At 37.8% G+C, this 16,011-nt stretch overlaps 2 protein-coding genes across 4 annotated transcripts in view; one reads left to right on the plus strand and one right to left on the minus strand.

Moving 5' to 3' along the window:
- The first annotated feature begins 5,653 nt into the window (after window positions 1-5,653).
- On the plus strand, window positions 5,654-7,941 carry LOC131437811 (tRNA pseudouridine(38/39) synthase). Its single transcript, XM_058607400.1, has 6 exons — window positions 5,654-5,789; window positions 6,123-6,256; window positions 6,319-6,410; window positions 6,502-7,363; window positions 7,424-7,575; window positions 7,646-7,941. The coding sequence occupies exons 1-6, from the start codon at window positions 5,712-5,714 to the stop codon at window positions 7,741-7,743; spliced, it is 1,416 nt and encodes a 471-aa protein (XP_058463383.1). The 5' UTR covers window positions 5,654-5,711; the 3' UTR covers window positions 7,744-7,941.
- The window catches only part of LOC131437810 (uncharacterized), a 219,838-nt gene continuing 211,698 nt past the window's right edge, over window positions 7,872-16,011 (minus strand). For all 3 annotated transcript variants that reach the window (XM_058607397.1, XM_058607398.1, XM_058607399.1), the window contains 2 exons: window positions 8,411-8,528; window positions 7,872-8,343 (listed from right to left, as the gene is read on the minus strand). In XM_058607397.1, coding sequence (XP_058463380.1) covers window positions 8,304-8,343; window positions 8,411-8,528 — 158 coding nt within the window. In that variant the 3' untranslated portion in view covers window positions 7,872-8,303. The remainder of the gene's footprint in view (window positions 8,344-8,410; window positions 8,529-16,011) is intronic.

Raw genomic sequence — 16,011 nt, forward strand, 5'->3', positions numbered from 1 at the left:
CCATCGGAAATATGATCACAATTTTATGATAAAATTTTCAGTTGTGTGGCATAATCTCAAATAGTTCAAAATTCAACTTTTCTGAAATGTTTGGTATAAACGAGTATCAAAGAGGATAATTCATATGGCGCGTTTGCCTTTCTCGTATTTTGAAAGCTCATAGCTCAGTGATCTGTGGAATGATTTATATAATCTAACTACCAATAGAATCGAAATTTTTCAACTTAAACGTGTATAGCAAAAGTATTGAAGTATTTCAATAGTACACTATTGAAAAACCTATCTCATTTGACCCATGTCAACACCAGCCAATCAGAACGCGTTCTGAGGAAGAGAACAAAATATCTGCTGCTGTACAACAAATCGTCCGAGAAAAATGTTCCGAAAAGTGGTGAATATCGCAGTGAGTTCCTCAATTTGGTCCTTCTGAATGCTAGAAACGAATCCCTACAGCATATTGATAGTTTCTTTCAATAAATTATGCAAATCCGAAATGAAATAATCGACATTAAAATTCTATATGCGGCTATTTTTTATAGCCGTTAGGTCCGCCCATTAGTGAAAAAGCTACAAACGAAATCACATAAAAGGAAATCTCTTAACAAAAATTGAATCAGTTTGGATTCTATCGCCACTGCGAGCAGATGTGTTTTGTGTCGTCTGCAAGCTTTCGACAAGAGCGATTACGTCACAGCTGCCAGTCATTAGCATTGGGAAAAAAAACAACGGTGGAGATCATTGCACAAGATCAGCCGTTCTAATGGCTCTAAAAGTTTTCCAAAGAACTATTAGGATTTGTTGTTTGCAAATCGTAGGGAAATATCCTCAGTTTACTGCAAATCAAGAACAGTTTGCTTAGATTTGTGCACTTTTCGCTGTGTGAAATTCACAGTAATCGAGATCAAGTAAAGCTTTCTTTGTTTTTGCGAAAAATGTGAAAAAGGGGAATGCGTGCATAATTCATACAATTGATATTCGGAAGTGTTAAGGAACATGTCCGTTGTTTTCGTATTCACGACATCCAGTTATGTCTCTGACATTACCCACCCGCCTTTTTATTTCCAATTACAGGATTCACAGGCTCGACAGGACAACTACCAGAGGAGGGGGAGTTGCCATTGCCATTAAACGATCCATTCAGCATAGGCTTCTGTCAGCCTTTAAATTGCAACTTATAGAAGCCATCGGAATTGAGATTACAACGACGATGGGACCCATCATCATCATTGCCCCAAACAAACAAATCTTCGAGATGGTACGTGTGCATCATTGAAGCGAGATTTGGCTATGCTCACTCGACGACAGAACAAATTCATCATTGCTGGGGACCTGAACGCACGGCATGAGCTGTGGGGAAACAAAAGACAGAATCGAAACGGATTCGTACTTGCCGTAGATTACGAAGCTGGACAATACAACATCCTCGCTCTGGATCAACCAACGCGACTTTCCAGATCGGGAGTTCATTCCATTTTGGATATATTCATCAGCAATATCGCCATAGACAGCTCTCCGGTTGTCTTCAACGAGCTCTCTTCTGACCACTTTCCAGTAATATTGACGTTGGGATCTTCACCAGAAACAGTGCCTATTCAACCTCGGAGGAACTATTATCGCACCGACTGGGTCCAATTTAAACAAATCGCCGACCAACTTATTAATATCGATTTGCCACTAGATTCCCCGATGGAAATCGATGCGGCCCTATCTTTCTTCCAGCATTCAATCACAGTCGCTCGTGATAGGACGGTTCCAGTACAACATATGCCGAGTTCCTCTCTTCAAATTGACAGTGTCACCAAAAAACTCATCCGAGGCAGTATCAACGAACTGGCATCCTAGATAAGAAGACCTCTTATAACAACTTAACTAGGATAATCCAGGAAAGGATATCTGAGCTTCGCAACAGGAACCTCCAGCAAAAGCTTCGAGAAATTCTCCCACATTCAAAGCCTTCTGGTCCTTAACGAAGGTGCTTAAGAAAAACCGAAGCCTATTCCTCCTCTGATGTCACCCCAGGACGCAGCTGAAGGAATACCTTTAATCACACCAGTAGAGAAGGCAAATGCGCTAGGTCAGCAGTTTGTGTGTTCTCACGATTTAGGACTCAACATTGTTAGTCCACATGAAAGATCCGTTGCTGATAGCGTAGCTGAGGTTGACCAATCAGACAGCTTGGTTCCTGAGGAAAGTAGAGTCACTGAGAATGAGCTGATGGCTATTGTGAATAAAACCCAAAAATATGAAGGCCCCCGGTTTCGACAACACAATCAACATTGAGCTGAAACATTTGTGTGTTCGCTCAGGTGCTGGGAGCTTGGCTACTTTCCTTCAATGTAGAAGTTAGCTAAAGCTATCCCAGTTCAGAAACCGGAGAAAGATCCTTCCTTTTCCAAGAGCTATCGGCCCATCAGCTTACTCTCTGGCATACCATTCAAATATTCTATAATGTAAAACTGGCCAGATGACCTTATGTTTTTCGGATTCAAAGATATGTAAGCTAATTAGAAAAAATCAGTTAGACCCATTTCTATTGTGCAGAAAAAATCTTTTAAGATTATTATTAGTAAATCTCTATCCACCGAAGAATTCTGCATATTCAATTATTCGGAATGCGTGTGCGATTTCTGTTGCCCTAAGCTGTGGTAGACACAGTTCTACAACAGCACTGAGTTGGTACAGCGTACACCGAACATGTTCCTATTGTAGCCGCCTTACGAACGAACACTTTTATCTAAACATCCTCTTTGTTAATCGAACTCCACTCTTCTCGCTTTATCCCTATTTTTCTCTCAAGTACTGGGTAGGAGAGTATATTATATATATATATATATATATATATATATATATATATATATATATATATATATATATATATATATATATATATATATATATATATATATATATATATATATATATATATATATATATATATATATATATATATATATATATATATATATATATATATATATATATATATATATATATATATATATATATATATATATATATATATATATATATATATATATATATATATATATATATATATATATATATATATATATATATATATATATATATATATATATATATATATATATATTTATATATATATACGTCATTGGTGAATTTTAAATGTTACTACTGCCACCTACTCTACTGTTCGCCGCGATCTTTCAAAACGTTCCACTACGTTCCACTACGTTCCGGAACGATAACAAAATTCTCCTGCCTGTTATAGAAATATTCCCACAACAATTTTAACACTTATAGCGGCCCTTACACGAGTCATTAAAAACGTCATTACTAAAAAGTAATATCATTTTAATGAACGTGTATGGTGCAGTAATGACGAGTTTTCTAACAAATTTGAAATACATCATTACTTAGTCATCATTAAAAATGACAAAAATAATTCTCGTGTAAGGACCGCTTATCACACGATTTCCCTAAGTGTTAAAAACAACTTTATTCCCATGTCGCATAATTCACACGAGAATTCGATAGGAATAGAACAAAAATAAACTTGTCATTTTAATCAACAGCAAATCCAAAATCTAGCGTGAAGTGAATGTTGCACCAACAAATTGTGGGCTAATGTGAAAGCGGCACTCAAATCGTGGTGGCACCACAGACTAACAGACAGGACACTCAAATTAGATTCTTCAATCATTTTAACGGTCATTTCGAATATTCCTTTATTTGGGACAGTACTCACATGTGTCATGATGGCGCCACGTTACCCTATCAAAAACATCCTGTCTGTTATCTATACTGTGTTTATTTTTGTCGTGAATACGACTTACTTTACTATGGGGTGCCTTTTCAAAATTTACCCTCTGAGAGAGTGATAAGTTTTCGATCGTGAATATATCTTGTTGTATCTAACGAATCAACATAATTTTTACTACATGCCATCGGAAATATGATGACAATTTTATGATACAATTTTCAGTTGTGTGACATAATCTCAAATAATTCAAAATTAAACTTTTCTGAAATGTTTGGTGTAAACGAGTATCAAAGAGGATAATTCATAGGGCGCGTTTACCTTTCTCGTATTTTTAAAGCTTAACTTTAACTCAGTGATCTGTGAAAGGATTTATATAATCTAACTGCCAATTGAATCGAAAATTATAGTTATGATAGTTTCTTTCAATGAAATGCAAATCCGAAATGGAGTAATCGAAATTAAAATTCTATATGCTGCTATTTTTATAGCCATTAGTGAAAAAGCTACAGACGAAATCACGTAAAAAGAAACCTCTCAACAAAATTTGGATCAGTTTGGATTCTATCGCCACTGCTTTCAGATGTATTGTGTGTTGTTTGCAAAGCTAATTTCGCTTCCGACAAAAGCGATTACGTCACAGCTGTCAGTCGTTTGCATTGGTGAAAAAACAACGAAAAGAGGACAACGGTGGAGAGCATCACACAGAATCAGCCGTTCTAATGGTTTTACAAGTTTTTTGAAGAATTATTAGGATTTGTTGTTCGCAAATCGAAGGTAAATATCCTCAGTTTAGTGCAAATCTAGAACTGTTTGATTTGATTTGTGCACTTTTCGCTGTGTGAAATTCACAGTAATCGAGATTAACTGAAGCCTTCTTTGTTTTTGCGAAAAATGTGAAAAAGGGGAATGCTTGCATAATTCATACAATTGATCAACTAATTGATATTCGGGAGTGTTAAGGAACATGTCATTTGTTTTCGTATTGACGACATCCAGTTATGTCTCTGACATTACCCGCCCGCCTTTTTTCATTTACCAACAGAGTTGCCATTCATGTAGAATTACCTGTAATGTATTGATTTGTATACGTCCATGCGAATTTCATACAGGATACAGATTTAATACATATTGCCAAAACTATATACAGAATTATGCCTACTTCTCATCCTCCAACGCAATACAAAATCGAACCCGTTTTGTTACAATATTTACTTGCTTCTGGTCTGCCGCCACTTAATTTCGGGTGAAAACTACCAACACAATAAAAAATAGTCTAGATGAACAACGTTGAATCAAATAAATGGTTACCTTCCAACATCGCGAAAAAGTTAAATATATTATCAACGTAATCCAATAATTTATTGTGACGATTCATTTTCAAAAATTTTGATGAAATCAGGCATCCCTGCAAGCAGCTGATCGGTGTTGACAAACGAGGGGAAACCAACTAGTAAAAAAACTTTTACGTAACACAAGGGGTGTACCGATAGTAAATAGTTCGCGCAGTACAATATAGGTGGAACTAGTGCATCACGAAAAATTATTTTTATAAGAATTTACTCATACTGTCATGTCTGTTAGTCTGTGGTGGCACCTTGTGTCGATCGTGGTGACATCTGCAAGTGTTCGCCACGCTGATTGATCAAATTTCACACACAGTCCATATGTGAGCCTGTATATCTGTTATCAGTGATGGAAAGAATGACTTTATTAAGTATGTATGAATGAGAAATAAGTTTTGTGGTTCAGTTTTGGTGGTTAGATTGAAATACCTCGTTTTTTTCATATGTAGGTGGCGCTTCTGATAGTGCTGCTAGTTGCTAATAGGTGGCGCAAAATGTTGAGGGTTCGATTTTTGGTGGTTAGTTTAAGGCAAGTGTTCGATTGGACGAAAAAGATTTAGTCGGGGAATTCACGTTAGTGGTTATATAGAATGTTTACATTTTGAGTTTCGGAACTGAGCATATTGATGATGGATTTATCTGTACAAGTTGTTAAGAAAACCAAACGACATACCCGAGCGGAACTTGAGCAACTTTCGAATGAGGTAAGATACAACAGCAGCAATGCATTTACTTAGAACTGTAGTATATCGAAATCCTCCCAGGAAAATTGAAATAGGCTACACATTGTAAAATACATTTTAGTATTATTATTGGTATACTTATCTACCTGATTGTTGCAATAATTATTGTACTTTGTTGAGAACGAAATTCTATCGGTGAATATCATTAATCAAAATAATTCAAGGATGATTCCATGTTTGGATAGCAGCCTGGATCAATAATTAAGTACTGGAAATTTCACTACAAAGCCAATTTTGTTCCTGTTTCTATTATAGATAATTTTTATTTTCTAAACTTAATGCTTTTTGTTGCAGCAATTAGTCGATAGAATCGTCCAGCTTGAGTCGCAAAACTTTCAATTAAAGAACATCATCCAGAAGGCAACCGGACCGAAGGAAGAGGTATTTGCGAAACATCATGAGAAGCATCGCAAATTTGATTTTTCGAAGTATTTTCCTACGCAATTACATTTGTTTTTCTGTTGTAATATGATCATATTACCCTTCTTAGATGTCACAAAAGGCACATTTTGCTACGATTTTTCTACCTAGGATGGGACTACCAGGGCTACGCAACACAAGAGGATTCTGCTAATACGATTGGTGAGTAGGCAGAATTATTTTCTGTTGAAATTTGCGTGTGCGTGTTAAAAATTCAAAATTTCAAATCTCATTATTCATACATAATTTACAGAACACCACTTATTCAACGCATTGATTCGAGTATGCCTGATTGAAAATCGGGAATCGTCTAACTATCATCGTTGTGGTCGAACTGACAAGGGCGTCAGTGCATTCCATCAAGTTGTTAGCCTGGACGTGCGATCAAAATTTCCTCCCGAGAATCAACTGCAACCAGAAGCGATCACCGATGAGCTCAACTATTGTCAGTTGCTTAATCGAGTGCTGCCGCAGGATATCCGCTGTGTCGCCTGGATGCCCATGGTAAATCCCAACTACAGTGCTCGGTTTGATTGCCGATCCCGGACCTATCGGTACTTTTTCCCACGGGGTGACCTCAACATGGAGACAATGAAAGAGGCATGTCGGTATCTGATTGGGTCACATGATTTCCGAAATCTGTGCAAAATGGATGTTGGAAACGGCGTTGTTACCTTCACTAGACGTGTTTACAGTGCCTGCATTAGGGAATCGGGGAAGGACAGTGAAGAAAGTGGTTACGATATGCTGTACTTCGAGCTTCGCGGAAACGCTTTTCTTTGGCATCAGATTCGGTGTATCATGGCTATATTACTTCTGGTCGGACAGGGTAAAGAGGATTCCGAAATAATTAGGAGGTTACTCGATGTGAACGAAAATCCACGTAAACCTCAGTACAGTCTGGCAAACGATCAGCCTTTGAATTTATACGAATGCCAGTTTCGTCGAAAAGGGACATTCGATCCAAAACTCTTTGACAAAAACGCTCCAGTTGTCGATGGTGATCATGATGAGGTTGATGGAGAATCCGAGGTTCGGGATTGGGTCTACGAAGAGGAGAGTCTTTCCAGAACCATTGCAGAGCTTCAAGGACTGTGGGCTTCCAGCAGCATCAAGTATGAAATTTCAATCTGTAATATAATCACAGATACATTGATAACATTCATTATTCTTAGATCAACCATGTGTCGGGAGATGCTGAAATCACTGCAGACAATACACGGCCAACAGTTTGAAAACCAGCCCATGCCAAGTCTCCAAACTGCTATTTTATTACAAGGTGTTCAGCGAAAAGAGTACATACCGCTGATGGATCGCGAGAAGTGTGGTAAGATTCGAGAAATTAATTTATGTTAGACAGATGGTTTGAGTATGGTTATGTTTCGTTTTTCACGCAGAAAGTTTGGAGAACCGAATTGATCATTACGCCAAGAAGCGGCGTATTCATGTGAGTGCTAAAGGGACCGACTGTGAGCGCGAGAACGAAGAAGGCTGATTTACGTCAAGGTAACAGTAAAATGTTACTGCCTGAATGCATTTTAATCATATGCGGGAATGCCGCTTCGTGCTATTGTTAACTCTGATCAGGGATTACTTCAACTAGAAGGAATTGATGAACTGTAATTGCGGAATCAAAAGAGTGAAATCTTTTATTTACTGTAACAATAAAGTTTTGTACACACTTGCTGAATAATCTTTGATTCTTTCGTAAACGTGATTTACATCTAAATCTTACCGAGAACCTTTGTTTTCGTCTACGATTTCAGGGCCCAATATTTTAATCACACAACTTAACTAATGATAGTCTTAATTAGTAGATTTACAGATTGAGACAAATGGTATACAAAAAGTTCATTTTTTAAGTTTAAGTACACATAAGTGACTAGAATTGAGTGCTATAACCTTGCGGTCGATCCTTTTGCTTCTGAGTGTGGTAGCGCAAAAATGCTTTAGAGTGAAATCATTTGGGGTGGTAGGGAAGCTAAGTTGGAAGACATCTAGTAAGATAAACTTTGAAGGATTTAAAAAAGGTTGTGTTGTTGTCCATGGTGCAGCTCAATTTGGCAAGTTATCTACGGATTTGGCTCTTTGATACCTAAAAGTAGATAGATAGAAAAGTTATTACTCATTTATAGTTTTTTCATCAATATGAAAATAGTTACTTTCGTCTGGCCAATTTTAACATTACCGGTCCTTCCTTAATATTTTTGAACAGTGCAATAGTTTCTGTGTGACTCATTCCTATCACCATCACGTCATTGATCGAAACTATCTCGTCGCCTGGAAATAAAAACAGCGTTCATATACTTATACGGGTTATGATTTGTTGTGCAAAGATAAATTTATTTTCTAGGGCAAAACTCGTACATAAACTTCAAAATTAAGTAACTCACGTCATCTAAAAGTAAAGCCTTGGTATTATCATTCCTTTTGGGGAATTCGACCTTCTGTTTCAACAGACTTAGCAGCCGATTCATAGCGTACAGAAATCATTGCATGCAGTGGCGTACCGAGGAAATTTGACGCCCGGGGTAAAATAAGATTTGCAGACTCCATCGTTGATTTAGTGAGAAAAAAAAAACAAAGCTGAACTCCATCTCCGGAAAAATGATTTGGGCAATAAAAAGATCCCCTCAAGGATTGGTTTGCCGCCCCCCTAAGAACGTTGCGCCCGGTGCGAGTGAGCCTCCTTCGCTCTCCCTAGATGCGCCACTGATTGCATGGCTGGTGCTACGATCCTATTGGCACTAAGAATCCTTCCATGTCGGGGATTGAACCTACGACAACTAACTTCTCAGACCAGCGCCCTATGCATTAAACCGCCTATCCGGTCTAATTCATGTTATCTAGCACCTATTTATCGTATAGGTAGGACCGTCAGACCGCATCAATGGCTGAACCGTTTGCAACATATTTGAGGTCGTTTGAAAGTTGTGTAGGGGTCAATGATCAAGCAATGGTAGTAAATAAGCGACGTAAGCGCTAAAGGAATCTTTTGTAGATCTACACTCTTACCGGATGTTACCAGCTAATTTTGGGTCGAAACCTATGTAAAATCAATTAAAGTGCATTTACATAAACCAGACTAACGAGCGATTAGCTCAATGTTTAGGTAAATGTAAGATTGCCCAAAGTGTTATCATGGCAACTTTTGCAATGCTCACGCTATACGGTCGGCGGCCAAACAACACCCGAATTTCGACTGATAATTCGATCTTCGAAGACTGTGCGCAGAAGATCGATCGTAGCGTTTGCTGTGTGGCACTTAGCGCCGTCTTGTTGGAACCAAATGGTGTCCAAGTCTTTCTCTTCAAGTAACGGGAAGAACCAATCGCTAATCATGGCGCGGTAGCGCTCGCCCTTGACCGTGGCGGCGGCTCCTGCCTCATTTTCGAAGAAAAATGGCCCAATGATGCCGCCAGACCAAAATCCGCACCAAACCGTCACTCTCTGAGGATGCATCGGCTTGTCCATAATAACGTGCGGGTTTTCTGTCTCCCAGATGTGTCAATTTTGCTTATTAACATACCCGTCGAGATAAAAATGTGCCATATCCGAGAAGATGATTTTTTGGAAAAAATCGGCGTCTGCTTCAAGCTGAGTTGCCAAGCCCAGTTGGCACTATTTTCACGCGTTCCTCAAGCCTATACACAACCATTTACGTTCAGCGGAAGGATAAAACTAAATTTCTGTCAAATCAGAAGTGACATTAACGTTACCAATGTCGAAATAACCGCTAGTTAAAAAAAAGTTTGCTGGCGGACCCTGTATGTAACAAAAATATGCACTCACTTATTCAGAAATAGCTTAACTGATTTTAACAAACTAAAATTCAAATAAAACGTCTTATGGTCCCATAGCCTGCTATTGAATTTCATTTGGATCTGACTTCCGGTTCCAGAGTTGCTTGGTAATATGTGAAAAATAGAGAAAAAGTGTGCATTCAATTTTCTCCGAAACAGCTCAACCGATTTTCACAAACTAAGATTTAATGAAAGGTCTTATAGTTTCCAAAAAAGTTCTAGAACATTTTATCCAGATCCGACTTCCGGTTCTGGAACTAAAGCGTGTTAAGTATAAAATTACCAATTTCATTCGGATTTTTCCAAAAACGATGGTCAAAAACAGGTACAAATCCCATAAAACTGTCTGATATATTCTTCTAGTCTGCAGAGCTTGTTAGCTGTTCCGGAAGCACCGAAAGTGGTGCAGAAAAACTTAAAAAACAGAACTCACTTCGATTTCTCTGCGATGCTTGAACCGATTTTCACATATCTTGATTTGAATTAAAGCTCATATTATCTTTAAAGCTACTGTAAAATTTCATCCGGATCCGACTTCCGGTTCCGCAGTTACAGAGCGATGAGTATCAATGTTTTCAAATCGCCATATAGAATGACTTTAACCAGACTCAAAACTGATCCAATTTGAGGTCATATTTGTTGCTGGCAAACGAACCAACTTCGGCTATTCCGGTCATCTGAATCTGGTTTCGGAAGAAGAGGAATGGTGATTTAAAACTGCAAAAAGGATCTCACTCACTTTTCTTCAAGATGGCCAAATCGATTTTCACAAACTTATAGGTTCAAGTCTTACAGTTTCATACGGAATTCCTAAATTTATTGTGGATACTTCTTTCGGTTCCCGAACTACAGAATAAACAGGATTTATAGAGTTTGTGAGATTAAGTCCGAACAAACTTTCCTATTTCTATTCAATGAAGAGTTGTTTTTGCAAATTCCACAGTAATATTTTTAATTTTATTAGTAATATGAGAAAGGCATCATTGCACCACTAGGTGGATTAAAACAGGTTTTGATAATTATTTCAACCTTGACTCAGCGATGCGCGCTGGTCTTGCAATTATAAATATTCTGATTCTTCAATAATTGATTATATTGTTATCGATGAGTTTGTCGGAAGTTTGATTTATAAATTTAATATTACATTTATCCTAATCCAAGTTCTATTGAGTCACTTGGAGTAAGATTTACGCTTCCCTATGATGATCTGAAATAAGTAAAACGCACGCAGAGATTTCTTTATTCCATAGCCGGGCAGGGTTTCCTCATGCAGGGGCCTTATGTTGAGCCGCAGAGTTTAACGAATAAGGAGTGTATCGAAAAAAAGCTATCCACAAATTTTTCTCTTAAATTATGATAAAAAACAATATTTTATTCAAACTAAAAATTGATCCTTTTTTTTTTTTGTACCAGGTTAAACTTGAGCATAATGAAAACCGGATGAAATTTAAGTTATTCCTTCACGAATTATCGAACTTTTAATCGAACGCCCTTCATCAAGTTCCGGACAAGTGTTGCATCGCATTTTTTGGACGCTTGAGCCCAAATTTTTTTGAACTCCTGCATGTTCCCAGCTGCCTTACCAGTCTTTTTGAAGACCATCTTCACAATTGCCCAGTAACGTTCGATGGGTCGAAGCTGAGGGCAATTTGGTTTATTGATATTTTTCTCAACGAAATTTATATCCTTTTCCGCAGGCCAATTGAGAGTGGTTTTGGCATAGTGAGCCGACGCTAAATCCGGCCTAAACAGTGAAGGTGTACTATGATTCTTATATAAAGGCAGCAATCTCTTCTGGAGACACTCAGATCGATAGATGTCTGCAATTATAGTTCCGGTAGTGTAAAAAATGGTTGACTTCAAACCACAGGAACATATTGCTTGCATACCAGTACCTTTCGACCGAATTTCTCCACTTGAATCGACCTGTCCGCATCGCTCACATCCTCCCCAACAACGACAGTAAAGTATTGTGGACCTGGAAGGGTTTTTGAGTCCTCCTTTACATAAGTCTCATCGTCCGTAAAAACGCATGCATCCGGACACTGCAAAAGACGCGAATGCAATTTTCGGGCTCTTGTTGCCGCTCGCTTTTTCTGTTCTACACTTTGTTTCGAGATTTTCTGCTTCTTGTAGGTCTTCAGGTGATTTCGCTTCTTAATACGCTGGATCATTCCGACACTCGTTCCTGCTTTTTTGGCCAAATCACGTATTGACATTGATTTGTTCTTCGTGATTTGAGATACCACTTTCTGGTCCAGTTTCGGGTTGGAAGAACCAGGTTGTCTGCCTTTTCCTGGTAGCTCATCCGAAGAATAGTGTTCCCCAAACTTATTAATGATGGTTTTAACACTGACATGATGAATTCCAAATCGCTTCGCCAATTTTCGCATAGTAATACCCTTCTCACTTAGCCATGTGTCCAGAACCTTAATTTTCACTTCCTTTTCAATACGCGACATTTTGAAAACGCCGAATTTCAACCGCACAAACAAGTAAACAAACGAAAGCTGATACACTCCTCATGGGTCCGTCTAATTCGTTTTGCTGTTCTTGGTTCATGGAGTCTGAATTATAATACGATGGAGCCTAAGGTTGAAGTGAGTAAGTAGAGCGTAGAAGTCGTTGAAAATCACGGAAGTCGAAAAAAGATAAGATCTTTGGAGAGTCAATATCGCAGTTCAGCCTCAAAGTCTCACAGAACGAATAGAAAAAATCCAAACCAGTTTCCGAAAAAAAATTTGCTAAGTTGTAGCGTTATTTTTTGCAAATTAAAGTTTATCGGTGTTGATTACAGGGAGGCTTAGCATCCAACAATATGCCGAAGTCCTTGACAAGTTCGACTCTATTAAGCGTTTGCCCCACAATTAATCGCGCATATTATGGCATTGGTTTGACGATGAAGAATTATGGCCAGGCCCGTACCCAATTTTTCGTTTCGGGAGGGGCCCACAAATAAGAAATAATGCATCTAAGTGATGATTCTTGTGCATTTAGTATTTTTTGTTTTATTTTTTATTAAAAAGTGAGTGCAAGTATGTAGCATTTTAAGTGAATATGTACTCACATATTTCGGGTTGGACAATGAGAGATTGAGGCAAAAATTTCTATGTGTCAAAGGGAAGGGATCGATTTTTACATTCACTATCTTTACGTTTCGTCTTAGACTCGTCAGTGCAGAGCAGTTCAAATTGAACTGCTTACTGCGAACCTAAACAGTTCAATTTGAACCGCTAAGCAGTCGTAAAGTTATTGCTATTTGCAACACACTTATAATAAGCACCGAAGTGCTAAGTCTTTCCTGACGTGCCGAACGAAAACAAGTTTCGACTAATACTGGCCGATTCAGATGGTCATTTAGGGGTTAACCTTATTTTGTGCTAGGGCACATAACCAATTTCACTATCTTTACGTTTCGTCTTAGACTCGTCAGTGCAGAGCAGTTCAAATTGAACTGCTTACTGCGAACCTAAACAGTTCAATTTGAACCGCTAAGCAGACGTAAAGTTATTGCTATTTGCAACACACTTATAAACACGGTTATGTGCCCTAGCACAAAATAAGGTTAACCCCTAAATGACCATCTGAATCGGCCAGTATTAGTCGAAACTTGTTTTCGTTCGGCACGTCAGGAAAGACTTAGCACTTCGGTGCTTATTATAAGTGTGTTGCAAATAGCAATAACTTTACGTCTGCTTAGCGGTTCAAATTGAACTGTTTAGGTTCGCAGTAAGCAGTTCAATTTGAACTGCTCTGCACTGACGAGTCTAAGACGAAACGTAAAGATAGTGAAATTGGTTATGTGCCCTAGCACAAAATAAGGTTAACCCCTAAATGATTTTTACATTTCTTCTAGTCCTAGTCCCATAGTTCGTATTCGACTTCTAGTTCTGGAAAAGCCTAGTTATGAGTATTAAAACCTTCAATTTCAATGGTGTGTTCTTATAAGCCACGATGTAAGAAGGAACAAATATTTCGAAACTATTCAGTAAGCTCTTCTAGTTGTTGGTTATTTGTCGAACAGATGGTCAAGCCGATTTTAACAAATTTATATTCAAATGAAGTGCCTTATAATCCCACGTGATCCTATTTAATTTCATCGAGTCAACTTCCGTGTCAGGATCAGAGATGCCTGCAGATTTGTTTGTAAATCAGCAGATTTATAAAATAAGCTGTAGACATGTTTCATTTGCAGACTTTTTTGCAGACTTTTGAAAATCACGTTTTTAATAGACGTTTGTAAAAATTTACCGATTTTTGAAATTGTCGCGATCTTTTTTTTAGTTCGCTATACCAATTCCGTGCTTCATTCTTTGAAGAAAATTTGGAGTTCGCGGACTTTTTTTCGAGTTTAAATTTTTCAATATATTTGAGATTTTCAGGGGAATATATGCATGATTATATTTGAAATTTTACAGGGTGATGAGTATAAAATTTAAATTCCTAATTGGGAGTAATGATGTAACAAAAGAAAAATTTTCTTAGTAGCATTCAAAAACTTCAAAACGGAACTCACATAAATTTCTTAGAGCTCACGCCGATTTTCAATCGCTCCAATAATTCACACTTATACTTATATTACTTATACTTATAATCGGTAATGTCCTGTTCTCTGGCGTATAATAATGAAGTATGTCAACAGTAACCAACCGACACCATCATCATTAGCATAGGCGAACATGCTTCTGAAGTGTGCTCGCGTTCATCTTTTTTATCCTGAGTATGCAAGTGCAACATCCAGCGGCAGGGCATCTTTTTCATTCGCAGAATTTTGCTAAACCTATGATATGTTTGCTCAGTACTAATCATTATGGCACTTTCTGATCATCCAGTACCATTTCCTTTAAGTTTGACATTGATTGTAATCACTGTGAAACCCGAAAATAAATTCGATTGCAAAATGAAGCGATAAATTCGATTGCAAAAAGAAGCGGGCTTTTTAAAACTGGTTGATAAAATCTTCTAATTAGCACATATTGTTGGTTGATAACCAAAAAATTCGTTTCTGTTCCTGATTCCTGAAATAAAAGTTGAAAATCCCAAAATGGAAATTACTTTACTTCGATTTCGGAAGGGGCCCGGGCCCTATCCCCCCCCCCCCCTTCGGGGTACGTGCCTGGTTATGGCTTAACATTTCACGGCTAAAAAAGGCTACTAAAAAGTCTCTTCGACACCAGTCAACTTGAACATCTTGAAGCTTCTGAAGATGAACACAATCTTCAATAGCACGGACTGCTAGGTACAACTACAAGCCATAAGCGTCTAACAAGCTTTTAAATTGAAGATGGCGTCGAAAAAAGAGCAAATGCGAAAAGCAATGGAAATCCGGATGTGTTAGTAAAAAAACTTGCAAACGTTCCTAAATCTTTTGATACACGTTTGAAAAATGCCAGGAAGGCTGGGAGCGAAACAAAAACGGATCTCTGGATCCACCAGAAGCACGCTAAGGTGAAGTAAATATTGCAGAGAAGATCAGATCTTTCGGTAGAAAAATAAAAATGTAGGGTAAGGACTCCCTATTTCATCTCATTTGTAAGGATGTTGTCTTCAAACCCCGATTTAGCCACTAAAATCACTATAACTATTTCATATTACTGCTTCATTCGCCTTGCTCCACGTTGAGAATTGATTCACATTTTTTGAAAATTTCACTAATATTCATAAAACAGCTAAAAACACTTATGATGTGTTTACTAATCTGCTCCTAATTTCATCTCAATGGATTTTTATCCATCCCATCGTTGATCCTTTATTCATCCTATAAATTAGCAATGGCAACAGCAATCAAAACAAAATATTCCACTATTACACTCTCAGGTTCAAAATATCAGAACCCTTCTTAAAAACGGCCTAATGCCAACTATAAGAGTACATACGATATTTTTAGAACCAGTTTGAAAGCATTTCAATTTTTAAAAATTTTTCGGTCGTTTCCGTTACCTTTCGCTTTAAATTTAAAA

This window comes from Malaya genurostris, chromosome 3, assembly GCF_030247185.1.
Source record: "Malaya genurostris strain Urasoe2022 chromosome 3, Malgen_1.1, whole genome shotgun sequence".
In the NCBI taxonomy this organism is placed as follows: Eukaryota; Metazoa; Arthropoda; class Insecta; order Diptera; family Culicidae; genus Malaya; species Malaya genurostris.